General features: G+C 43.6%; 1 protein-coding gene across 1 annotated transcript in view; it reads left to right on the top strand.

Annotated features, from left to right (window-relative positions):
- MYH16 (myosin heavy chain 16) overlaps positions 1-22,578 on the top strand; it is a gene marked incomplete at both ends in the record, with an annotated part of 42,457 nt that extends 19,879 nt beyond the window's left edge. The window contains 41 exon segments of the mRNA XM_082490745.1: positions 220-320; positions 1,345-1,517; positions 2,064-2,134; positions 2,136-2,166; positions 2,170-2,238; positions 2,911-3,015; positions 3,167-3,228; positions 3,433-3,508; positions 3,647-3,698; positions 5,736-5,794; positions 7,700-7,811; positions 8,005-8,129; positions 8,907-8,969; positions 8,973-9,103; positions 9,188-9,209; positions 10,072-10,131; positions 11,403-11,477; positions 11,479-11,524; positions 11,527-11,604; positions 12,841-12,904; positions 12,906-12,972; positions 16,195-16,262; positions 16,264-16,347; positions 16,729-16,785; positions 16,787-16,903; positions 17,625-17,781; positions 17,783-17,817; positions 19,311-19,332; positions 19,336-19,395; positions 19,399-19,434; positions 20,400-20,453; positions 20,457-20,474; positions 20,478-20,489; positions 20,493-20,525; positions 20,527-20,550; positions 21,062-21,114; positions 21,116-21,190; positions 21,192-21,264; positions 21,682-21,750; positions 21,753-21,942; positions 22,532-22,578. Of these exon segments, the coding sequence (XP_082346871.1) occupies positions 220-320; positions 1,345-1,517; positions 2,064-2,134; positions 2,136-2,166; positions 2,170-2,238; positions 2,911-3,015; positions 3,167-3,228; positions 3,433-3,508; positions 3,647-3,698; positions 5,736-5,794; positions 7,700-7,811; positions 8,005-8,129; positions 8,907-8,969; positions 8,973-9,103; positions 9,188-9,209; positions 10,072-10,131; positions 11,403-11,477; positions 11,479-11,524; positions 11,527-11,604; positions 12,841-12,904; positions 12,906-12,972; positions 16,195-16,262; positions 16,264-16,347; positions 16,729-16,785; positions 16,787-16,903; positions 17,625-17,781; positions 17,783-17,817; positions 19,311-19,332; positions 19,336-19,395; positions 19,399-19,434; positions 20,400-20,453; positions 20,457-20,474; positions 20,478-20,489; positions 20,493-20,525; positions 20,527-20,550; positions 21,062-21,114; positions 21,116-21,190; positions 21,192-21,264; positions 21,682-21,750; positions 21,753-21,942; positions 22,532-22,578 (2,926 nt within the window).
- Between the last annotated feature and the right edge of the window lie 3,909 nt (positions 22,579-26,487).

Below are 26,487 nucleotides of genomic sequence, written 5' to 3'. Positions count from 1 at the left end.
AATTCTGTTGTCCTTTTTCTGATGTCAGCAAACTGCTCTAACTTTTCTTGCATGCCAAAAAATTGTGGGGCATCAAGGCGTACTGCATTTGACTGTGACTACCTACTGACTCCAGCATTCTGCTGCACACAATTAATTGAGTGTGAACATTTTGAGTCCCCCTACATACATTGCCTGGAAACAATTGTTTCTAAGCCACACATGTTCTGTTTGCTACAGGCTAGGCCTCTTGGCAATTCAGAGGAATGTCCAGAAGTTTCTGCAGCTCCTTTTCTGGGGAGGGTGGAAATTGTACAGGAGGGTGAGGAAAATACTCCGAGGTTGTCCTGTTCTGCAGAATTAAACAGTGGCAATTACAGGCACTGAGAACCTTGGGATGTCTGGGCAGGAAAGATAAGGGCTGGCAGAAAAAAATAATGGCCATGTTCACTTAAGTCAAGACACTGAAAAAGCGAGTGACTTTCTTGTTAATTATTAATAGGGCAAGGGGCCTGAATGATTTCTTTCCAAATCAATGCCAGAGAATGTAAATGGAGAAAGCCCTGAAATCTGAGTCTAAGCCTGCTACCTCCAGGGAGTGGAAAGAGAGTGTCTTAGAAATTCAAGACCTGGACTTCCCACTTCTCAAAACAGCATAGAGAGAAATGGTGAGGTTATGAGCATGGGACTACAAGATTTCACTAGTCATTAACATTTAAAAGCTGAAACAAAGCTGCTTAGTTAACTTCTCTTAAGCAGGACCACACTGACATCACGAAGGCGCTGTACCAGCTCAGACTCTCTTCAATTAGTCCCAGGCTGGATAATTCAGTTGGTTTTCTGGTATGAGAGGAAAGAAAGTGTTGACCGAGATACGCAAGCCTAAGTGAAACAAAACTATGTTAAAGCCAATTTTCCACATATAGGTGAAACAAAATCTGCCTTTTTACCTGGGGACACACCTTCCCAACTCCTGTGCAAACCAAATGAACTTCCATAGCTTTAGAAAGAAAGGGCTTTCAAAGGGTTCTGGTCCCATTTGGACTGCTAGGAATCTAGATCATTATAAGAATCATTCTGCATTTATATCAGCTCAGAATCTGGAATACAGTCCTGATTTCTATGCCGGCATGCAGATCTGCTACTGTGCACCAGAACAACATTTTCTAGGAGTTGTATTACTCACAGTATAGATATGAAACTCTCTGCACTAAACAGGCATTTCAGGAAACACCAGGTACTCCCACTGGTATGCAAAAAATACTAGTATCTGATAAGAAAAGGACCAGCTCAGGGCTTTCAGGGATCATTATAATAGAAAAGGTTTGTTTTGGGAACGTCATTGCTTGAACTTCCTACTTCCAGGTGAAGCCTTTGCTGAATGCGGCCCAACAGGAGAAGAAAATGTAACTGAAGGAATTCAAGCTGAGAAGCATCACGTCAAAGACTCGGGACCTCACAAAACACGCAAAAGAGCAGAGAAGCAGTCAGTCATCCTCAGCCAGGAGAATAATGACCTCCCCATCCAACTGCAGGCTGAGTGTTATCAATGGTCAAAGGCTTAGTATTCATTTAGGCAGGTCATCGGCTTTCTCAAATGACTCATAAGAGGCTCCTTTTCAGAATACTGAATGAATGAAGACCATATGGGCATGATGCATGAGATTCACAGACAGCCTGACTGTATCTTAAATAAAGTTAAGTCCTTAGAAAACAGAGGAGACTGAGAGGCCTCATGGCTGAAGCAAAGGAGCTGGGATCACAAGTCCCGAGCTCTCTTCCTAGTCAACCACTGATGCTCAGCATGATCTACAGTAAGTCAGGGTGGCATCTTTCTAAAATGTAAACTCTTCTTTAAGGACCCATGTGCGTATAAAAAACCAGATTTTTTGATGCTTAAGAAGCTATGGCCTGAGTCATGGAGATTCAGGTAAACTATAACAAGTGTGCTAAAGGAATCTTAATAAACTCTGCAGAAGAGGCAAAATCTTGCATTTCTTGCTAATGGAAGTTTGTTGCCGTAAGAGACAGGAGTTGTAGCAGCCTTTCATAGGATGAACGCTAGATTCCCACACCTTCATTAGGAACAAGAGAACTTGTTGCATGCTGAGGAGTGCCTGGCCCAAATGAGCCGGATCCTGGGTATGAAGGAGCTGACATGAGTGCCAGCAAGCAGATCTGGAGGATTAGCTCAGTGATTTGAAATGTGACTTGGAAGGGCTGGAGACTACCTTGGCTGAAACTGAGAAGAAAAAGCAGGTATGAAGCACGAGAAAAAGGGTTTTTTTCTGCCTCATTCTTCAGGGAAATGAACCCTGACAATCATTACAGCCCCTCCAGTCAGAGCACCCTTTAGGATGCTCAGATTCACTCTCTCAGATCTCCCCCAGAATTTCTTATATTGTCTTCCGGCATCTCATATAACCTGGGATGGATTTAATTCTACACTTCACCCTTCTAACCCATAGTAATAGTCATTTCACAGCAATTTCTAGGGATCCCTAGAAATGTCCCTAAAGACATCTACATCTCCTCTACATTCTTTATTAATTATACCCACTTTTACATGGCAATACTGGTAGGCCTCTACTTATAAAATGACCCCCTCCACAGCCATGTAACTCCTTTCCACCTAGCTTTGGAGAATACTTTTCCCTATCCTGCACCTGAACTGGTTTTTATTTAATGTAATTGGAGAAGTTTTAAATCTGTACTGGAGCAGCCATGTGGCTGTCTGCTGCTTCTTCTGAAGTCAGTGTTAACATCCACGGGATGTTAAACTCACAGATGCCTCATATGTCTCAGAATTTATTAACTGAATCTCAGATTCCTTCTAAAGAAATATAAGCTTCCAGTGACATTTTGTCCTGATGCTGCTAACGGCTTGTGTGATCCACAAAACCTGCGTGATGTTCCCTTTCCTGTCTCCAGGCATTAGACCACAGAGTTCGAACTCTGACTTCAGATCTCTCTGCTCAGAATGACTCAGTCACTAAATTCCAAAAAGAGAAGAGGGCTTTGGAGGAAGTTCATCAGGCAGAAATAACTGCTCCATTTTTCTTTACTTTCTCCCATTCTCATTCTCCCAGTCTGGGGAAAGGAAAAAAAAAACAACATTGTCTGCTTGGTTAAATCCTGCCAGAATACAGCGTGCTGCACAAACAGGAAGGGAGCTGTGTTTTTCTAGGTATTAACTCATGGCAGCACAGTGAAGTGTTGCCAATTTGTGCCACTGCCCAAAAGAGCTATGTGAATTGCTGAGGGCGAGCAGGGTTCTTCTGCAGGAGTCAATGCTGGACCAAATTCCTCCGGGCCTATTGAAAATGAAGCACATACTGCTTTCAGGAGACACATCAGATGAATCAATTCTTTGGGATTTCAGTCTGATGCCAGGACAGCGTAGTTAGTTTCTCACTCAAGTCTGTGCAGTAGTCTTGACCTCTCCCCTCCTAGAAAATTGCAAGGTGAGGAGAACAAGGTGAAACACCTGACCAAGAACAACAGCAAACCTACCACTCAGATGCATAAGGTGAAGTGCAGTTGCTATCGTCTATATTTTAGATGGCCCTCTTTGGCCTGTTTTTGATATCGTGGGCCCTTCTGATAAACATACCTATACATGTGTTACAAAGTTCTTTTTCATGCTGATTCCACTCTTTTCAACTAGCTGGAGGACAAATGGGAAGAAGAAAAGGAGATCCATGGCAAGGTGGAAAAGGGTAATCATAAAGCAGAGAGTGACTCCAAAATGATAATTGACATTGACAACCTCAATGAGATGAAATGAGCCAAACTTGGAAGAGGTGGTAAATGAGTGTCAATTGTAACAGAATTTCCCAGAGTACAGGATCCTACTGGGTGTAGTTGTGCTACATCATAACTCTGACAGCATTAGCTACACCTGAAAAGTCACTTGATCATAAAGTCACTGGGAAAATCCACAGTCATACCCCGATCTCTTCAGTATCAACCTAATGACAAACAGAAGTACAGTTCAGTAGTTCAGGCAAGCAGAATCCAAAATACAGGATTTTGTTTCCTGTGTCTTTCTCTGACTCATTGTCTGATATTTGTAATTCATCTTCCACTCACCCACATATAAAAAGTGTATAATCACCAGGAAGTTATGAGGCTTAAATGATTCATGTTTATGTAAGGCCTTATGATCCCCAGATAAAAACTGCTTTAGAAATGCAAAATATTATCACAAATTAGAACTTTATTTTAGTGTCACTATTGACTACTTTAGTGATGGGTCTGCCAGCACTTCTCTGAAAGCCTCCCCTTAGAAATTAACTTCCCAGAATACAAATTTCCAACTCTATATTATCCAAACCACTAATTTACCTAGTTAAAGAGCTAAGTAGCTAAGGCAATGTGTACAATCATTAATAAATACTGGCAAGCTTTGCTAATTCAAATTCTAACACAGTGCTCCACAGGGAGTACAAGATACTTGTGCTTCAGAGCAAGGCCACTGGGACGCTTAAGTGACAGAAGAAAAATTAAGTGCTGGTGTTAGTTCTTCAGAGCTGCAAACAGACAACTCAACATCCTGGGGTGCTTGTGCCTTTACTTGCAGACCAGTTAATGATGGAGTATGGAGGAGCTTCCACAAAGAAAAAAAGGGACTTAAATGTCCTGCCAGTCCCATTAAGGAGGCAGGACACTAGATCTCAACCCACTTTCAGCAAAGATCAACCTGTTCACTACAGCATAGAAACACTTACTTGGCTTAACTCATTTGCTGTAACATCCTACTTTTTCTTACCCCACAGTAGCCTGCTTGAGCAGCTTTATCTTTTTGATGACACTGAATTGGGATAGAAGACTAATACAGACCTTTTAAACCTACCCTGTTAAAATGGAATCTGGACCCTTTCATTCTTTAAACCCTTAAATAACAGAACCAGCTGAGATCTAGTATTTTTTAACTTGTTTTCTACAACAGATTCTGACTACTTCTCAATGAGCTTGTGAAACATTTGCCTTTTTAGCTTCCAGTGAATCAATAGTTCAGCTGGCTCTGAGATCCAGCTTGTCTTGTATATTATCCACTCACTCTACATTCCGCTTTCTTTGAAGTCTGGGACACTGTATGGTCACCACAGATGTCCTGTGATGCTGCCATGGCCCAAAGAAAGGTAATGTGCTGCAGGGACCTCCTTTTCTCCTTGCAGGCAGCCAGCAAAGCCAGCTGATAGACCTTTTCACCCACATTAATGTCAAAGGCTCCTGCAAGGCATTCTCCCTCTCACCATGGAAGGAAAGGTGGTAAATAAAACCAGAAATGAGGCCACAGCTCACAGGATGCACAGTATTACCATTCTGAATTCAAATATTTCTTTCATCCAACATATTTCAGTGCCCAAATATTTAACTAAAAACTCAGCATTTCAACCAAAAAAATGACCCACAAATGCAGATTGCAGCTATTTCTACGAACAAGCCCCTATTTCCCTCAGGTAACCAAATCAACTTGATTATATTGCTGAAGGCCAAATTCCAACATGATACAGGAAACTAACAATGCTGCAGATACATCAGTCGTCTACTGAGACACCTGGCCAGGTCTTTCCTGCTTTGTTGGCTTAGTATACCCAGTAGATCTCTCCCAGGAAAAAAAAAAAAATCCAGTAAAGCTGACAGACATACAGAGAAGGAAGTGAAGAAATGAAGACTCTTATTTGTATTTCCACAAATCTCTCCCAGATCTCTTGCTCATAGCCACTGCTGTACTTGTGTGCATCCTCCAGGACTGTATATTGAAAAGTTGGAAGAAGACCTGGAAGCTGAGCGTGCTGTAAGAACACAGGTAACAATATCTAAGGAGGAAAAAACTCCCCAGGGGAGTGATTACCCCTCTCAAAAGACCTAAAGACATTAAACTACTAATTAAAAAAAAAAAAAAACAAAAAACCAAACACAAAAATCCTCATGAAAGAGTAATAAGATAGACAACAATCCTGAACTCTAGTTTTAGTATAAGCAAACTCACCGTTATAAATTGCACGCACTACTCCTTTCATAGAAACCTTTGAAGAAGCCAGTTACTGATGGCGCAGTCTTCCACGGAGCAAGAGAGTAGTGGGTCAGGGAAAACGGGCATTTCTCTGTCCTGTGCTTCAGCTGTCAAATCACCCCATCCACTTTGTACAGTTCTGTAGTGATGGATGGATCTACTCTAATAAATCTTACGTGAATTGCCAGGATGTGGTTGTTAAATATATAATCAGATTCATTAACAATGGAAAAGCCTGAAGATAATTCAGTCCCCAAAAGGTTATATTTTAATAGAATGCTCTGAACACATTCTAATGACTAATACAAATGGATAGCATCAATAATAAGTAACATTTCCATTTCAATTCACTTTAGAAATGCTAGCTAATTAATTCTCAACATCAGGAGATAGGTCAGTGTTGTTAGACACCTTGCACAGGTGGGAAAACAGAGGTATAGGAACTTGTCCAGTAACACAAAAAGCAACATAGGCTCTTTGGCACGGAATAAGAACTTCTTCCCCTCGTTCCCACTAGGTGGAGGAACAAGGAAGATTGCCTAGAAGAAGCTGGTGTTGCAACAACGGCTCAGGTCAGACACCTTCCGAGCATCTGAGCATCTTGTCTCTCCTCAGATAATGAGAAACATCACTGGGACTCTGCAAAGAAGAAGCTTCTTCAGCAGCTTCTCTGAGCTCGTAAGCAGGCCAGATCCTGCAGACCTTACCCAACCTTTCCCTCACATTGCAGACCTTGGAAGGCTCCATGAAATTCACTGAGCTTTGTTATTTCTATAGAGTTGGAGTGGAAGGTGATCAGAGATTCACTAGGAAGTTGCTGATTCAGAAGCATGCAGTAAAAAGAGGAGGCAGGGCTGTTATGTGTATTTTTTATTGTTTTGCAAGGAAAATACAAGGCCTGCTGTCCGAAGAATTACTCTGAGCTTTAGCAAGGAGGCCTAGAGATGGTTAATCTTTCTGGAAGATACCAGCCACTAATGGATTAATACCAAAGATGGGATTTGTCCCAAATAAAGAGACTATTAAAGCTAAATAAAAGACTTCCAGAAGCCTTTCTTATAAAGCATCCCTGAGGGCCTTACAGAGACTCCAGGGCTGCCAGATCCCAGCTGACAACATATACTTGGCCCCTTCTCAGCTCTAACAGAATTGCAAGTGGGAAGCTGGGCTGCCGAAGCTGATCCTTGAGCGGGAGGAGACAGCCCTGCAGATTCAGACCACGGGCTCTACCCTGCGTCCGCAGCACAGAGTTGCCACAGCTGAGATGGTAGAGCTCGTGGAGAATCCCCAGAGAGAAAGCGAAGCTGGAGACAGATGAGCAGGTCACGAAAGGAGAGTGTAGGGATGTAATCTCTGCAGAAATCAAAGGTGAGAAGCCAGCAGGGAATTCCTCAACAAACCACCAATGCAGCCACAGGCACAGCTATCAGTGCAAGGCAGAATTCAGCCCCCTGTAGTGGGAGCTAACTGATACCAGGAAGCAGCTGTTTGCAGGTGGTGCTGAACAGTGCTCACCCCGGCTGATGGAGCGGGCACTCCCCTCACTAAAGATCAGCGCACTCTCCACTCCCCCTGGTTATTGCAGTCATCCCATTGTAATTACAACCAACTGGAATAAACTGGAGTTTGCAAGAGAGGGAGGATATTTTGGCCCTTCAAGCCTTACTCAGCATCATATGACTGACTTCTCTCTTACAGCTGAACTCAGATGCTCAAGTTCACAAGCTGGAAGATAACCTGTCTGAAGCCAATGCCCAGCTGGCTGAGGTGGAGAAGAGCCAAGCTGAAATTAACGCCATCAGGCTCCAAGGTAAATTCCTTGACAGCTTTGTGCAATATTACCTCCCTCTGATTCTCCTCTTCCCCTCCATTTCATCTAACTCTGGCAGCCCTGCCCTGTCTTCTCTAGCAAACCTGCCTCATCCTTCTAGCCTTCGCTTCTCTTTCTCTACAGTCAGATTGAATTAGTTCCTCTCCTGCTTCTTTATGCACTTTTCTCACAGCCAAAACCAGCCAGCTGAGTCAGGAGCACAAGGAAGCTCAGAGCAGGCTTAACCAGATTGTCCACATGAAGATTTCTCTCTCCTCGCAAGCAGATGACTTCAAGAGGCAGCTGGATGAAGAGTCATAAGTACTGGGGACCACCGACTGCCTACAGAGGTTGTTGTTGCTGTCATGGAACATGCAGCACCTGCTCTTTTGCATGCTGTCCACTTCAGAGTAACAAATCTTCTGTGTTAGCTCTCACAAAGGAAAACTTCCTCGTCCAAATTAATCTCTGGGCTTATTACCAGCTGATCTTGGAAGCTGGGGGGAGGAGGGGGGCATAAGCCTTGTATAGATATGAAAATAAGATACAGAATCTCCCATGAGCCAGCAGCAAAGAGCAGAACATACACGTCTTTATTCTCAGTCCACTGTCCATTCAGTGATTGTACAGCCATCTATTTGCACAGATCACACAAGTCTGGCTCAAAATATACTACTATTTCAGGTCTCTGTCTGACACATCTGTCCTGGAAATTTCTGCTTATCTCCAAAGAGTAATTCTGCACCTGTATATCAAAAGTCTGGCAAGAATTGTCTCTGTGTTCAGAACAATCACCAAATGGGTTTACTGTCATAATTCTTTTGAAACACTGTTTGAGAGAAAACAGTGATGATGACAAGCCAAGTTCTGTTTTCAGTTGTATCAGCTCAGTTCAATTCACTGCAGTAGAGCAAAAAACAGGTACAGAGAACAGAAAGTTGGCTCCTGACCAGGAAGATATTTTGAAGCCTGAGATGTTTCTAGCTGGTCCAGAACTGAGTTGTTCAAGTGGCGCACTCCAGCTCTGGGGAGTGAGGTCAGTGCATTCATACTTCCAACAGGACGGATGCATAGCAATGGCTGTGCTATCTCTAGTCCTGCACTGCTGCTGTAGTGAGCCTGGCCAACACCAAGCACGATTTGGCCTCAATGAAAGAGTAGTTGGAGGAAGAGGAGGAGAGCAAAGCTGAATTGCAGTGCCTGGTCTCTAAACTCAATGCTGAAGTCACAATCTGGAGGGCTAAATACAAGACTGGTGCCACTGAAAGAACCGAAGAGCTGGAAGAAACCAAGTGAGCACTCAGCTTTCGGGGAGTCTGGGATGGGATTTACGGCTGTCTCATTATTTAGTTTGACTGCTGAGTCACAGCTTATAGATACGATCTGGTACTCAATTTGGTAAGACAGAGAGAAAGAAAGAGCTCCAGCCAAGAGAAAGAAAATAATAAGTGCAATAATAAACAGGGACTATTGAGACCTAACACTTGTACACTGACAATAGAAAACCAACACTGATCCTTTCTGATAAAGGCTTGAATTTGGATAGTCTTTCTTTATTCCCACAAGGACTTTACTCTTCCAGCAGACTGACAAAAGCCACTAGCGTTTCCTAAGAATAAAGCAAGCATCAAATTAGATTAAACCCCTTAGAATCTGGTTCTTGAGATCTGGTATTATAGGCTAGAAGTTGAGGCAATATTTGTAGCAGTCTGTCTAACAGAGCTAACATAAAGATGCTTTCACATAATAGCAACAAAAGTTAAGGCATGTGGAGGGTTTCACTGTGTGCCTGAACAAGCTGAGACAAATGGAATAAGCTACTCCATCTCTGCACAACTTTGTACTGAGTCCCAGGGATATTCACAAGGGAGGGAGGCTACTTTGCTCTCAGACACTATCCCAGTCCTTGAGATACCTAAATGGAAGGTGGAAGTGTCTATCACCAGGTTACAATCCAGCAATACAGAGCTGAGCTGTTGCCCAATATACCATATCCCACCAGTGGAGGGGAAGAACCAGCTACATCCTAGTACTGGTTTTACAGTTCCTTTTCTGAGAATGCTGCCAGGATTTCACCTCTTCACTGGTGAAAACAGTGATGGTGCTCAAGATGAGGGCTCCCGACTCCTACCACTCCTCACTCCATGAACTACTTACTCACCAGGATATTTCTGCCCTCTTTCCCTCAAGACAAAGTTGGCTGTGACTCCAAGAACCAGAGGAGACAGCTGAATCAGTCCAAGCCTGGGTTGCCAACAAGGGGAAAACTAGGCAGAGGCTTCAGAAAGTAGTGGAGGACCTCACTGTTGACCCTGAGAAGGCAAATCCAGCAATTCAAGAGTGCATCTAGCACAAGCCTGACCAGCAAGATCTAAGACCTGGTACTGGATGTCCTGGGAGTCTTTCTGTTAACTCAGGTCGGTTTTGGACTGGTCCCTTATTTCTTAATACTTTAAGATCTCTCTATTAAATGTCAAGTAATCTGTACGACCATGAGAAGCAAGGCTAAGATTTATCACATCAAGAGAGATGAGAGCTGCAGCTAATTCCTAGGAGCACACAGCATGCTTCTGGTAAGCTCATTAGCTGACTTCCAGAAACAGGAGTACAGCTAAAGCAAAAGCCCTCCTTTACTGCAAGCCAAGGTATTCATCTTCTTTTTAAGGATAATGATATCCTGCTTTGAACTTTACAGTGTTGCAGTACCAGTGGGTTGGCCACTGGCTATTAACCACCATATTCAAAGCAGATCTAAACAACATGTAGTTTAAACACTAGCAACAAATGCTTCTTCATTAAATTAGTACTTCTATTCTTGCTAGTGTTAGTGTAAGAGCATGAATAGTAGTGCAACTGTGGGATATTTGAATAAAAATGTTACTTAAAATAGGCACAAAGGCTGCTCCAAATCCACTGAAGTCCTTGGGTATCTGCCAATGACTGCAGTCGGCTTTAGAACAGGGTCTCAAGAGCTGAAAATCCCACATATATCATTACATTACTGGGCTGAAAATCTGTTTCACCATTACTTTCTTTAATGAAGCAGTTCTTTATTCTATGGTTCCTGTGGTGTGCTTGTCACCATGGTACCCGAACGCATGTGTGGATCATAAGGATATGTAGAATATCTGTGATTAAAAGCTCCTAGGAAAGAAAAATGTACCTTTATTCTTTCCCTTCATGACAAGCAGTTAAACACAGTCTAAAATAGTCTTGAATAACATCTTGTTTGTAACCGAATTGTCTTTGAAATAGAAACAGTCATACTAATCAACCTAGGCAATTACTAACAGCACATCTGCACAAGGAATATCTGAAGTGGAAAACATTTGCTCCACAGCAGCATCATTATAACTGCAGGAGCAAGGAAGACTATCACACTGATGGGACCTGGGTGATCTTGTTAAGTTCCTAATGGTGAGGAAAGAAAGCCTCGTAAACATTTTAATCATCCATTCAGAGTGACCAAGAGAAACTCTGCCAGTCATTAGAGTGGCTGCCAATTTAACTGTGACTAGCTGGCAGAACGTGTAGAGAAGTGAAGTGTAAAGAAAACTTGTGTCCAGTGAATGGTTGGCTTTATCTTTCCAGGCCAACGCTGCTTGTGCTGTGCTGGAGAAGAAGCAGAGAGCCATTGGTAAGATGCTGGCAGAATGGCACCAAAACATGCAAAGAACTGCAGGTGGAAGCGGATAGCTCCCAGAAGGAATGTAACCAACTGAAAATTTTGAGCTTAAGACTGCCTATGAAAAGTCCTTGGTGCACCTGGAATCTATTAAGAAGGAGAACAAGGGTAAGTACTGGTTTGACGTTAAAAAACTGCAAATCATAAGCCCTTTGATTCCTACTATCTCTTGTGGTGTCTTCCAGCACCAATTCCACTTTTCTTATTTCTAGCAATGCTTTTACTCTCTGGAAAGATACATTTGATCCACCTAAAGTCACAGGTTAGATTCTGCTCTTGGGATGACAGAGTCTGCATTTACACACATGCCACCCCTACCGGATCACCCAAGATTGTAACTAGCACCAGTGTACTGCTTGCAGGACACTGAATCTGGAGATAACATTCAGGATCGAAGTCCTTTCTGGACCCTCAAAACATGGTCACAATAGCAGCTTGGTTGTACTTACTGTTATACTAGGAGGTCATCACTCCAAGCTGGGCCTGGTATCATCACTAGAGCACCACATAAGGGAATAATGGACTAGTTACAACATTAGGCTTAAATTAGACAGAGGCTGTAGTCCCAGTCCTGGCTACCAGCATTCTCTGTAATTCTGAGCAATGCACTTAGGGGACTCTTAACAACGGCCAGCTTTACCCTGGGAAGGTGGTGTTCCCTTTAACCTCAGTGGGGAGGATTAGGCATCTCCAGGAATCAGTTCAGAGCAAGTCAGTTAAACTGCTGCTCAGAGTCTCTCTCTTGGCATCACTTCTCTCCCACTGGCTGTACAGGGAGACCAGCTGCCTCAGCTCTTTTTTTTTTTTTTTTCTTAAATCACTTCTGTAAATTGCAAAAATTGATCCTTTACAGGAGGCTGGAAGATGACACTGTAAATATTTAGAAGATGCTACAATCTGCCGCCCTTGCAGCCAACAGAAAACAGTGATGGACTCCCTGGCACAGACCCAGTGTTTTCTGGGCTATCTCCCCCAACCCTTTGCTCTGGCCTACATCAGCTGGCAGAGAGCCCCACTCTGCTGTACAGAAATGATGTGGCGTCCTGTTGTCATTTTGTAAGAGCAACCATCTGAAAGGGGGAGAGTGGAAGGCTGGATAAAAACTGTAAAAAATTTCTCTTGATTTAATAGGCTTCATTCTTCCACCTCCATGAACACATGCAGCGAGCAGGGCTCATTCAGAAATCCAGGATAATATTTAGCAATGAAAGAAAAGGGCAGCTGATATAAACTGACAGGAATCATTTCATGCCATTTCCATTCAAAGAATCTGCCTGGTGCACTCGGTAAAGTTCATAGTCCTGAAATAAACCTATCATATGAAATATCTGTTTTCTTCCCTAGAGGAAATTAAGGATCTAATCAATCAGCTAGGGGAGGGAGGGAATAGCATTCATGGGCTGCAAAAGACAGAGGGTGGAGATTGAGAAGGATGAACTGCAGGTGGCACTGGAGGAAGCAGAGTCTTCCCTGGAGGTACCAGTGCTACAAATGCAAGAGCTGGATGCCAGCTGGGTGGCTGCTGCCCACCGGTAGCTCCTTACATACAAAATCAAAATCAGATGGATTTTCATAGAATCATCATAGAATCATAGAATGGTTTAGGTTGGAAAGGACCTTGAAGATCATCGAGTTCCAACCCCCCAGCCATAGGCAGGGACACCTCCCACCAGCCCAGGTTGCCCGAAGCCACATCCAGCCTGGCTGTGAACACCTCCAGGGATGGGGCCTCAACAATCTCTCTGGGCAACCTGTTCCAGTGCCTCACCACCCTCAGAGTGAAAAACTTCTTCCTAATGTTCAATCTGAACCTGCCCTCTTCCAGTTTAAAGCCATTCCCCCTCGTCCTATCGCTACATGCCCCAGTAAAAAGTCCTTCCCCAGCTCTCCTGGAGGCCCCCTTTAGGGACTGGAAGGCCGCAATAAGATCTCCCTGGAGCCTTCTCTTCTCCAGGCTGAACAGCCTCAACTTTTTCAGCCTCTCCTCATAGGAGAGGTGCCCCAGCCCTCGGATCATCCTCGTGGCTCTCCTCTGGACACACTCCAGCAGGTCCATGTCCTTCTTATGTTGGGGACTCCAGAGCTGGATGCAGTACTCCAGGTGAGGTCTCATGAGAGTGGAGTAGAGAGGCAGAATCACCTCCTTTGACCTGCTGGCCGCACTTCTGATGCAGCCCAGGATACGGTTGGCCTTCTGGGCTGCAATCACACATTGCTGGCTCATGTTGAGCTTCTCATCAATCAGCACACCCAGGTCCTTCTCCTCAGGGCTGCTCTCCAGCCATTCCCCGCCGAGCCTGTATTTCACACAGAATCACACACAGAATTATCAGAGTTGGAAGGGACCTCTAGAGATCATCCAGCCCCACTCCCCTGCTAAAGCAGGATTGCCCAGAGCACATTACTCAGGACTACATCCAGGCGGGTCTTGAAAATCTCCAGAGAAGAGGACTCCACAACCTCCCTGGGTAGCCTGTTCCAGTGCTCTGTCACCCTCACCGTAAAGAAGTTTTTCCGTGTATTTGAACGGAACTTCCTGTGTTCTAACTTGTGCCCATTACCCCTCGTCCTGTCACTTGGAACCATTGAAAAGAGCCTGGCTCCATCCTCCTTCAACCCACCCTTTAGATACTTGTACGCCATAATAAGGTCTCCCCTCAGCCTTCTCTTCTCCAGGCTAAAGAGTCCCAGCTCTCTCAGCCTTTCCTCATAAGGCAGATGCTCCAAGCCCTTAATCATCTTAGTTGCCCTAAACTTGTGCTTGGGATTGCCCCAACCCGGATGTAGGACCTTGCACTTGGCCTTGTTGAACTGCATGAGGTTGGCTTGGGCCCACCTCTGCAGCCTGTCCAGGTCCCTCTGGATGGCATCCCTCCCCTCCAGTGTGTCTACCTCACCAAACAGCTTGGTATCATTGGCAAACTTGCTGAGGGTGCACGCGACCCCACTGTCCATGTCACTGACAAAGATGTTGAACAGTACAGCTCCCAGTACCGATCCCTGAGGAACACCACTCGTCACTGCTCTCCACTTGGACATCGAGCCGTTGACCGCAACTCTTTGAGTGCGACCGTCCAGCCAGTTCTTTGTCCACTGAGCAGTCCATTTGTTGAATCCACGTCTCTTCAATTTAGAGACCAGGATATCGTGTGGGATGGTGTCGAATGCTTTGCACAAGTCCAAGTAGATGACATCAGTTGGTCTTCCCTTGTCCACTGCCGCTGTAACCCCTTCGTAGAAGGCCACCAAATCTGTTAGGCATGACTTGCCCTTGGTGAAGCCATGCTGGCTGTCACCAATCACCTCCTTGTTTTCTATGTGCCTCAGCAGAGTCTCCAGGAGGATCTACTCCATGATCTTGCCAAGCACAGAGGTGAGACTGACTGGCCTGTAGTTCCCTGGGTCTTCCTTGTTTCCCTTTTTGAAAATAGGGGTTATGTTTCCCCTTTTCCAGTTGACAGGAACCTCGCCAGACCGCCACGGCTTCTCAAATACGATGGCTAGTGCTTAGCGACTTGATCTGCCAGTTCCCTCAGAACCCATGGATGTATCTCATCAGGTCGCATGGACTTGTGCACCTTCAGATTCCTCAGGTGGTCTTGCACTTGATCTTCACCTACAGTAGGCGGTTCTCCATTTTCCCAATCCTTGCCTTTGCATTCTGCATCATGGGCAGTGTGGCTGCAGTCGCTGCCAGTGAAGACTGAAGCAAAAAAGTCATTGAGTACCTCAGCTCTGTCTCTGTCCCGGGTAAACAGTTCTTGAGTTTCCTCCTGGAGAAGGTCCACATTCTCCTTAGTCTTTTTTTTCTCACTGACATACTTAAAGAAGGATTTTTGTTTGTCTTAATGTCCCTGGCCAGATTTAGTTCCATCTGGGCTTTAGCTTGTCTAACCCGATCCCTGGTTGCTCGAACGATTCCTCTGTATACCTCCCAGGTTACCTGCCCCTGTTTCCACTCCCTATAGGCCTCCTTTTTCCTTTTGGTCATGTCCAGAATCTCCTTGTTCATCCATGCAGGCCTCCTGGCTTTTCTGCCTGCCTTCCTCTTTGTAGGGATGCATTGCTCCTGAGCTTGGAGGAGGTGGTCCTTGAATATTAACCAACTTTCTTGGACACGTCTGCTCTCCAGCGCTTCATCCCATGGCACCATACCAAGCAGATTCTTCAAGAGGCCAAAGTCAGCTCTCCCAAAGTCCAGGGTGGTCAGCCTGCTGTGCACCTTCCTTGCTGCCTCGAGGATCTCAAACTCAACCATTTCGTGGTTACTAGAGCCCAAGCTACCCTTGAGTTTGACACTGTCTACCTGCCCCTCCTTGTTGGTAAGCACAAGATCCAGCATAGCTCCTCTCCTCATTAGCTCCTCAACCACTTGGAGAAGGAAGTCATTGTCAATGCAGTCCAAGAACCTCCTGGATTGCCTATGCCTGGCTGTATTACCCTTCCAACAGATGTTGGGGTGGTTGAAGTCACCCATGAGAACCAGGATCTGTGAACGTGATGCTGCTCCTTTCTGTCTATAGAGGGCTTCATCCACTTGTTCTTCTTGGTCGGGTGGCCTGTAGCAGACCCCCACTGTAATGTCCCCTGCTCCCGATTTTGCTTTAATCCTGACCCATAGGCTCTCAGTTAAACATTTGCTATGTTTAACTCCACAAAGGGCATTTATTTGTCCATCTGTTGCACCCTTCCTTGCAGGCTGAAGAAAGAAAACTGGTTTCCATTCAGCTCAAGCTGGCTCACTTTAAAGCTGACATTGAGAGGAGAACATGAGAAGGAAGAATTTGAAACAACCAGATATAGCGATATGACATTAAGTCTCAGTCAAAGGCTGCAGCATAGAAGTTTTAAGTTAGACACAAAGAAAGTTTTATAATCATTAATGGGAATTACTCTTTAGACCAGATTGTCTGCAGGTTGTAGAATCTCCATTATTGGAAGTTAAATGCAGTCGGGTCACACGTTGTATAGTGGGACTGGTTTAACCAGGGATGATCTAGATTTTAGGCAGTAGTAGATTTTTAAGATGGCCTCTTGAAAGCCTCTCCCTACCCTATGTTTTAAAAGAAGGTATTCATGAATGGCTTGGTGCAAAATACTGGTATCTCGGCTTTAAACAGGTTTGAAAAGTTGCTGTATTTTTATCACTTGGTGGGCAATAATTTGATACAAAGGCTGGATCAGACTCAACATAACAGAATGCTGTACCATATGCTTCACTGGACTCCACAGAAATAATTGCCAGCATGCAACGGAGTCTCTGCAGGCTAGTCTGGGGACTGAAGCAGAGTGCTGAAGCTCTCAGGCTCAAGACGATGGACGCTCACCTGACCAGAATGGAAATGCGACTGGATCATGCCAACAGGAACAACAGTGAACTTGTCAGGACACTGAATAAACTGCAACAGTGTGCCAGAATAAGCTGGAGAGGGTAGATGCAGGTCCGTGGATGGAAAAGCATACCAGTTCTGTTTTATAGCTTAAGTAACAAAGCAGTAGATTATGTACTCTTGTTTAGACAGACTTCTTGAACAAATTGAGAATTTATATTCAAAAGCCCTGGTTCTACCACTCATAGCAATTTCAACCTGCAGTAGCTCCAACAAACCAAAAAACTTCTGCTTTTAAGATTAGTTGTAATTGGTGTTCCAACAGGATAGCCAAGAAATGGACTAGAAACTAACAGAGATGTAAAACTAAGGAGCTTCCTTTGGCTCTTTGTTTCAAAAATAAAACTAAGTAAGTAAATTAGCAAAAGACTAGTCTCTTTGTTGGAATAAAGCGATACAACTGCTGCCAAAAATCCAATTTTGTAACTTAAACAGTAACAACAAAGATTCTTTCTCTCTATACACATGTGTGTATATATATACCCACACTCAAACCTAACTTGTCCTCAGTTACTTTAGTCTCAGTCAGAAGTAATTCTCTTGAAGTCAGTGTGGCTGCAAAGACCTAAGATAGACATACGTGATACTGGGATTCAGCAATGTGGGTTTTTTTTGGGGGGTGGGGTGTTTAAATTATTTTAAAATCTGGCAGCACCTTAAAGAAAGCTTTGCAGAGAGACCTCCTACATCTTTCAGCTTCCTCTCCCTTCATTATTTATATTAATCTTTCATTTTCAGATCTAAACGGATGAGGATGCTTGCCAGCATGAGGAGGAGCTGCAGGAGCAGTACATGCTGCCTCAGCTGGCTACAGACAGAGCTGGAAGAAGTACAGATCGACCTGGAGGGCAGCGAGCACTCTCGCAAACTTGTGGAGCAGGCAGAGGTCATGGAGAAGGCGTAATGAACTCAATGTCCATGTACAGAGAAAGTAGAACTATTTATGCAACAGCTATCTTGTCAGAGAGTTTATATGCAAGTGGTTTAACATTAAATCTTAACTCTGGGTAGGAAGTGCAGGATTAGACCAATAACAGGTAACAGTGGTCTATAAGACAGGTCTGATAACTCTACGGACTGTGAAGACCTCAGTCTTTAGAAATATTACACTGATAGCAGGTTTTTCAAAAAGCCCCATCTTGGCCCAGCTTTGCTCCTAGAAAGGCCTATGAAAAGACGTTTAGCAAATTTGATGGCAGAGCACTGAGCACTTTAGAAAAACACACCTTAAAAGGGATTGAAACTATAAGTCCATCGAAACTATAGTTTTTCTAGTTGTTTCCATGGTGCTCAGATTTCTTCCGTAGACTGTAGCCCACAGTGAGATCCATTTTAGTGAAATTTTAAGCATCCTTGTGTTACACATTGCAGTATGAAATAATATACCTGCCATTTCATTTTGTGCATAGATTTACGAAGCTACTTTAACATTCACCATTAGAGTCTGCAGTTCCTTTCCATAAAGACCACACATGCTAACATTTCCAAGGAGAAAAGTATAACTTCTCAAAAGGACTGATAATACAAGAAGCATTTCTCAGCTGCAATTACGGGACATCCGTTACAAAACCTGAGTTGTAAATGGTGCTTTTATTCAAATAGGTTAAAAAATGCAACCAATACATTCACTTCCAATTGACTGATAATAAAAGGATACGTTTTTAGCAGGTGAACTGCTATCTCCATACCAAATTTGGCGTTTTAAACTTATTTGTTATACAAAACCTACATAGCACAGAACTTGTGCAGCATTCTGGAACACAATGGCACATTTGCATGATGATGTTTTGCTGAAGAGCAGCTTGTGTTGCTAGAATGCAGTTTTTCTATTAAAGCCTTTGTAGTTCTCCTTCCTTAGAGTGTTTTTTTTTAATTTATTATTTTTACAGTAGCAAGAACAACAGTTCTCCAATAATTCATATCAGTAAACGATAAGCACTAAATGAACTGTGGGGCTCATATTTTCCATGAGATAAAAAGACACATACATATTGTAAACTGTGGAGCACAGACTATGTTTGTTGAGAATGCAACCAAATACAGTTTCAGCTGGGTCTAAAGCCAGCTGCTGCTACTGCAGCACAACTTTGAAATAAATAATATTGGTATATAAACTCAAATCCATACACACAGAAATTCAGAAAAACAGACTCAAGGCCTTCACAAACAACAAGGTCTCTTTCTGCCTCAGAGGTGTACCGTCATTTTAGCTCTCATTTAGTGTGCAAGTAAATACACAGGTCCTAATGTTCTGTAATGCAGATGCAGTGGGGACGAATCCCACTTGGGTTAACAGTGCACAATTTTAAAGAGAAAAACAAACTACAGAAAACTGTGATGCACAAATCGTCTCTTTGAGAGCCAAATGGAAGAACTGAACAGATCAAACATTCTGGGTCTCTGAGACTTCTTTCTGCCCTCTAGAATCAGTCTGCTTACTATTAAATGAAAGCTGGAGCCTGACCTTCAACACACTACTAATGAGCATGAGAAAATCATCAGTGAGTACTGAGCAGCTGATGAGAGAGCAAAGAAAGCTGTGGCTGATGTAAGTCACCTCCTCACCTTTCTGCCCTTTACCTTGGTAGCTGGAAACCTTAAGGTATATATTCCATTATTTCCCTCCAGTGCTGATTTGAAAGCACAGTGTTAATAATAACATGTTAGCTCTTGCATTGCATTTTTTGATCCTGAAAAGTAGAATGCACATTAGCTCACTGATTGCAGCCTGGCAAAATTAATCCACAAAAGAAGAAATCCACTTCCTCCCTGGTAATCTACATCACAGATGGCACCCTGAGGAATTCCTCCATTTCCTCTCGATTTGTCCTTTCTTTCACTTATTACACAACTCCACTCATCACACCTATCAGGCCTCCAACAAAGAGTAGGCTGGCTTCCCTCTCTAGCTAGTCAATGGCATTCGTAATTGGCACAGAGGGGAGAAGAGTTGCCAGCACTGAGCAGATTGCTCCTTTGGCACTGTGCAGACAACTGGCACTTCAGAAATATCATAGCTAGCTGTGGATTTATTCCACAGCGTTTCCACCCAGAGTGAGGCCGAGCCTTCTGCCACCTTTGTGCTTTCAGCTACTGCATGTTCAAACAATATCTTCACCTTCCGTCTACAGCACAGATGCAGCCACCCTCTTTCCACTGAAGGGTAGAAATAAAATCCTGAAGTGTCATCAGAACTAAAGCTTTTGACATAATAATAGGTGGAGATAATACCCTTGACTAGTCCAGTGTCAACAAGCGAGCGTACCACCACCTGGTTTATGGTCCCATCTACAGTTTTCAAAGTCAGCTAGCATTACGATTTCAGTGAACTGTGGATCCAGTCTTTAGAAAGGCAGCCTGTGATATACAGAAAAATTAAAGATATGGCAAAATTTCTCAGAAGGTAACATGCAGATATTGGATCTACATATCCTAGCTTTCAAGGATCTGTATAAATAGCTGTGCTGTCAATCTGTTTCATACCTTCTTCACGGGCTTCCTATGTTGCAAAAGACCTGTCAGGAGCAGGATCATTACGTGCACCTGGAAAAGATTAAGAAGCACTATTAAATTGCAATAAAAGACCTGTAAGTCAAGATGGAATAGGCTGAGCAGTTAGCCCTGAAAGGAGAAAAAAAGCACCATCATGAAACTCCAGGGTAAGAAAAACATGTACAAATATATTAGAAAGATCATTTCAACAGAGCACCTATGAAATTCCTTCTTGCACCTGAACTTCCACATTCAGCACAAATACCTGAAAAGAAACATTTTCATTTAACAGCCAACATGTCCCAGAGGGAATGCACTAATTTAAGGAAATCCAGACTAGGCAGAAAAGATGCATGTAAGACACTCTCAGCCCACTGGAGCACAACAGAACTTCAGCACTTTGTACCCTGCACATAACTCATCGATCAGAATCTTTATGGTGCTTGAGTACAGCAGTAACAAGCCATTGGTATCAGCACACACAAAGGAGAATTTGCAAGGTATACTGTCAACAGCAGCATGACTTGCTGTTTATTTTTCAACTGCTACAAAACTCTAGAGCACGAGTAGCTTCAAATTCCTGGGGTGAATACCATCTTACTATTTCTTTTTCTGATCCTCATAATCGCACATCAACACTTCAAATTCCTTCCATAATCATTTCTTCTTCTGCTCCTTTTCAGATTAAGGAACTGGAAATAGAGCTAGACTCCAAACAGAAACACCATGTGGAGACTGAAAATTCTGCACAAGAACAAGAAACCTCTAAAGAAGCTGGTCTTCCACAAAAGACGGCCACAAAATCAACTAGTGAATGCAGGAAAAGCTGGAGAAGATGCAGAACAAACTGAAAATTTACAAGAGGCAAACTGAGGAGGCTGCACATATTCCCTGCCCCAGCTCACTGCTTCATCACACTATCACACCTAGTGCACCCAGGGGCATTGTGTCTCTCCACATACTGCAGGAAGCACACATTCGATTTATACTGACAGCATCCCTAGACATGTGGCCCATTGTTGACTTGCACACGCCTATTCAGACAGTTACCCCAAAATACGCATCATTCTCCTCTCCCTTCTTTGCAGCCACTTCCTGTCTTCAAATACAGTCTCTAATATGTGCACAGATATGAACACACAATTAAAACCCCAACTATTAACTACCATTCTTTAGGGTCATGACTGTACTCTTCACCTTGACGTCACTATGCTAAAGAAACACATCAGACCTGTTCCAGGTCCGCTTTTTCCAGTGCAAAGATTTCTCTTGTTCAATCAAACCCTTTCTGGTACAGGAACAGGAGGCTAGCCAAAGCCTGGCTGCGTACAGGAAGACCATACATGAACTAGACGATGCTAAGGAAAGGGAGATGGGATGGCTGAATCAGCTCTAAACAACCCACACACCAGGCATTGTGTCTCTGCAAGCAAAGGGCTCACTTTTGGAGAGATTATCCAAGTGCTTAAACCCTCTTCCTCTGTATCAGTGGCTCAGGAACAGGCACCAAAGATAGAGCTCACATTTGAATCCACCTGCCATGAATTTACTAGAGCAGAAAAGGGTGTGGGATGGAGATGAGGAAAACATAGGTGTGTTCTCAACACCAGCTGACTCATGCAGCTCCCTACAAAGGGGAACAGAGATATTCCACAACTCTCCTTATGCACAGAGATAAGTTCTGAAATGGCTAATGTTTAGTATAGATGTGTTTTCACTAATGGTAAAACAGAAAGGGGATAAGAGAAGCATCCTTCTGCTTCCAAAAGGGATGGACATTAAGGGCAAAATCTTTTTTCAAGGGCACCAAAATCGCGCAGCAAGAATTTCTCTTAGGAAAAAGCCCACCTCATCCTGGCACGGTATTCCAGGACATTTCTGTACATGCCAGCAGTCTAGCAGGGAAGACAGGGACCAAAACTGTACAAAGCAAGTACCCAATTCCTATGCCTTCTCCTTCCTCTGGGGTAAAAAAAAAAAAAAAAAAAAAAAAAGAGTAGCACATCATTGCTTCTAAAAGTGATTTCTTTCCATAGGAAGAGGTTTGATGGGCATATGCCTAGATGGGCATTTCTACCTTCTTTCTTAACAAGGTTTTGAAAGGTAAATAAGGTACTACTGCAACACCACTTCAATCTCCTCTTTCCTTCCAGAATACTGTGTACCTTGCCAACAGTCGCCCATTGAAAAACTGCTGTAGTACCAATTAAAACAACAGGTTTGAGATATCAAGTGGCCTACATGGGAAAAAGGCTAGAAGACAGAAACTGTGCAATGATCTGCAGATAGAAGAATTATCTGTGTGACAGGCTCAAAAAATTGAAAATAATACTTCTCAAGTATACCTCGAATGATAGAAGACATTCAACACTCCGTGAAGGATCTGTGCTAACACAGATTTGGCATTTTTCAAGTAAAGGATAGGAGGTGGGATCTGGGCCATCCCTTGCAAATAATTCCTCTCATCAATAGCCTTCATTCATAGTCTTAATAAAGCTTATTGTATGGGGAAAAACTTGAATTTGTTCGCAGTGAGACAGCAGAATATAGTGTTCGGGGTTGCTAAGATGCTAGACATAGTGGGGTTCTGCAACAGGAGGGTAGAGTGGCACAGAAAGAGCAAATTCACACAAGCTGGGAGGCAGAAACAGCTCCTGTGGCAGCACAGTGGGGTACAGTCTGCCAGATGAGACTGCCAGTTCTGGGACAATTACTCCAGAACTGGGAGGGCTGACCCCTAGGCAATACCTTGAACCAGCCAATGTTAACAATGCCAATGTACAATTTTGCTGCCATAATCTAAAAAACAGTGATAATCACTGCTGCTGCTTCTTTTCTAGTGATCATTTTCTGTAGGAGCTAAACACTGCTGTCATCCAAATGTCCTGCTGTTGTTCACCAAGCCCTGCTTGGACAACTGGAACAAATGCATTTAGACGTGCAACCTTTGAAAAGCAGGCTAACAGAGTGCAGATGCTGCCAGATGTCACACACTTGACACTTTGCTCTGAAGGTGGTCATTTAGAGCCTGAGCCCAGGGGCCTGCCAGCCTGCAGGCTGCTACCTGCTCCGCCGCAGATCTCTGGCAGGGGGCAAAGCACTCAGTACCAAGCTCATTTCATTACCTAGAAATCTAGTATGCAAAAAGATTGCACAGTAGAAATCTGGTCAAGCTGCATGCAGTGGGAGCAGTCTTCGTTCTTTCTCCTTCTGTATTATGACCGTTGCACACATTGCACATAAAGTTAAAACAAGAGTTGGCAAAGTGGGGACACAGTATTAAGTAGCAAAAAAGCAGGTCATTGGGATACATTGTCTTTCCCTGCTTAAAAATCCAAAATTTGCAGTTACTTAGATCATCAGTGACTTTAATCTTAAGGCAATGTTCTTGATAATTCAAGAATATTACTGATGAAAACTGATTTTGACAAATTACTGTGATCTCGATGGCAGTTCTAGGGAAACAGGAAACACAATTAGGGGAAAAAAATAAATTTGTTGCATCTTCCTTTTAAACATCAGACACGGTATGACAGACACTGTGCTGGAAATTGCTACATTTTCAAATACTGGGGTGAACAACGCCTATCTACAATGCCTCTCAAGGCCAGTATTTTCATCCGCAATTACCTGTCTGTATATATAACAGCCTGCTTCCAAAAGACATGGTTTTGACTAGCTGCTCTCCATCTGCATGCATTCGCTGCATGAGGATGTCCCAGCTCAAATTTTTTACTATCTATCTTAAGGTCAGACTGAATCTAAACTACTTTCACTATGATCAATTCAGTCTTGCTTCTGAGGCCTTAATCTCAAAAACATTGGCATCCTTTCTGGATTAGCACAGCATAATTGTATCAGCAATACAGCAGGAACAATGGTGGAAAATTCTCCGGAAAGCTTCAGCAGAGACAGAGTCTTAGCTCTTAATGCTTAAAAGCTCTGCAGAGTTCCTCATTTAGATACTTTCACTCCATCTGGTGAAAATCATTTTGTAAACATAAAACCATACTTAAACGTAATTTCGCTCATGTTACGTAATTTTACTTGGCCTAGTTGCGTATCTTTAATCTGTGCAGCTGATCTAGTTTTATCGTTAAGCCAATAAGGGCTGGAATGATTACATATCTTGCAGTTACAGAACCGTAGTAACACTGATTTAGGAGACCATCGACTCTAGTGTCCTTCCCAAATGCAAGACCTTATATTGCACTTTTGCCATTCTGACAAATATTTGTCTGATCCATTCTTGAAAACCTCTAAGAAGAGTCCTGCATCTTGCCACGTCAGTCCAACACAGGGCTTGACTACTTCAAAGGAATAGCTGAGAATTTTTTTCACTGTAACCTAGATCTGCCTTGCTGTTATCTTAGCTTACGACTTCTCGCCCTACCCCCAGTGGACATAAGAGAACAAATTGTTCCTTTCCTCATAGCAGCGGCCTATTATCTATTTGAAGGCATAATTTCTATATGAAAGAAACCACATCTTTCCTCAGTTTTTTGTCCTCTCAACAGGCTCAGCAAAAGTCATGTGTTCAAAGACTCTGATCATTATTGCCACCTTTTTCTCCAAATCGTCCATATTTCTCTTGTGTGGAGCCCAGGACAGGACTTCTAGCATAGCAGGATTCCTGTCTATGCCTTACTAGCATTTTCTTACCTATACAGATCTGTATGGCATTTGCCTCTTCTGCAACAGCAAGATGTTACGGACTCCTATTCAGCTACAACCCATGGCAGCCCCTCCATCCTCTCCTGCAGCACAGCCAGCTGCCCAATTCTTCCCAGTCTTGTAACTCTGAAGTTGATTACATTAGAGTGTACAGCAGTGCACCTGCTACTGAACCACATCCTATTTTTTTCCATAGAGATCCCATTTTGAATCCTAGTTCTATGGCTGTGTTTATTCTGCCTTCAAACTTGATCTCATTTTGAAATGCAGTAATTACACTCTATTTCATCATGGATGAGTAATGGACCCAGGGTAATTCCCTGTACAAGCATTGATATCAAGTACATTTTTCCTCAACCAGTTTTGCAACTCCCTTAGAGCAGTATCATCTAGACTGGTTTCCCAGTTTATTATTAGAATATCCTGCAAGCCAGTGTCAGAAGCTCTATTAAAAAAATCAAGATATATGACTTATACTGCTTCTCCCTTATCTGCAAGCCCTGTTATGCTGCCAGAAAAGGAAATTAGATTGGCTCAATTCATTCACAACAAAGCCATACTGGCTAGCATTCACCTTCTTGTTTCCTTCTAGATGCTTATAAATTGTTTATTTTCTCTCAGACTCGAAATTAAACTCACTACTCTATTGCTCCTTAGTATATCTGGGAGTCACTAATCTCTCCCCATTCCCCCCACCTGCCTTTTTTTCTTTTTTTTTTTTTTTTTTTTTGTGTGTGTTGTTGTACTTGAGCTCACAAAAACTCACAGGCAATGGAGCTTGAAGTTTTACAGGAGCCAAACCATGGACCCCAAACACTAAGCAACTCCTCAAGGGGATTAAGGGCATGGCACAGTATTGCAAATGCACTTCTTTCTGTATTTCACCCAGACAGGCAGGAAGGTCCTACAGCATCTGAGCAGGTTAGGATAGGATTGTTATCCCCTGCAGTGGAGAGTGTCTTCCTTCCATCCTTCAGTCTCCAAAAGGGAGGAAGGTCACAAAGGCTCTTCACATGACAGCTCTCCAACTCTAAGTCACCCTATGCTGAAGAAGCCCACACGATCTCCCTTCAGCTCCTCACGCTCCTTCCCAAGCCTGCGGCCCTTCCCTGACACTGCTCACCGCAGCCCTGCAAAAGACCTCAACAGAGGAGGCCTCACACAAACTGCCCCACCACCAGCACTTGGGGCCTCCTCACACCCCAAGGACCCACAGACACTTGGCCCATCCCCCTTCCAACAGAGAACCATATTCCCCTTCATCTCACAAAGCGACGAACACCAGAGGTGACGAAAACTCCCACCCCCAGGAGAATTTAGCATCGCCTCAGCCACTTACACACCTATCCTCTCCCGCCCCTCTGTCAGGGGGACGCCCCCCTCAATGCGCATGCGCGCTCCCCGACGGCCGCCTTTGTCTGAGGCGCGGGCATAG

This window comes from Vanellus vanellus (genome assembly GCF_965231255.1).
Source record: "Vanellus vanellus genome assembly, chromosome: 14".
NCBI lineage: Eukaryota > Metazoa > Chordata > Aves > Charadriiformes > Charadriidae > Vanellus > Vanellus vanellus.
Note: the sequence above shows the minus strand (reverse complement) of the source record. Positions and strands in the feature narration are given on the sequence as shown.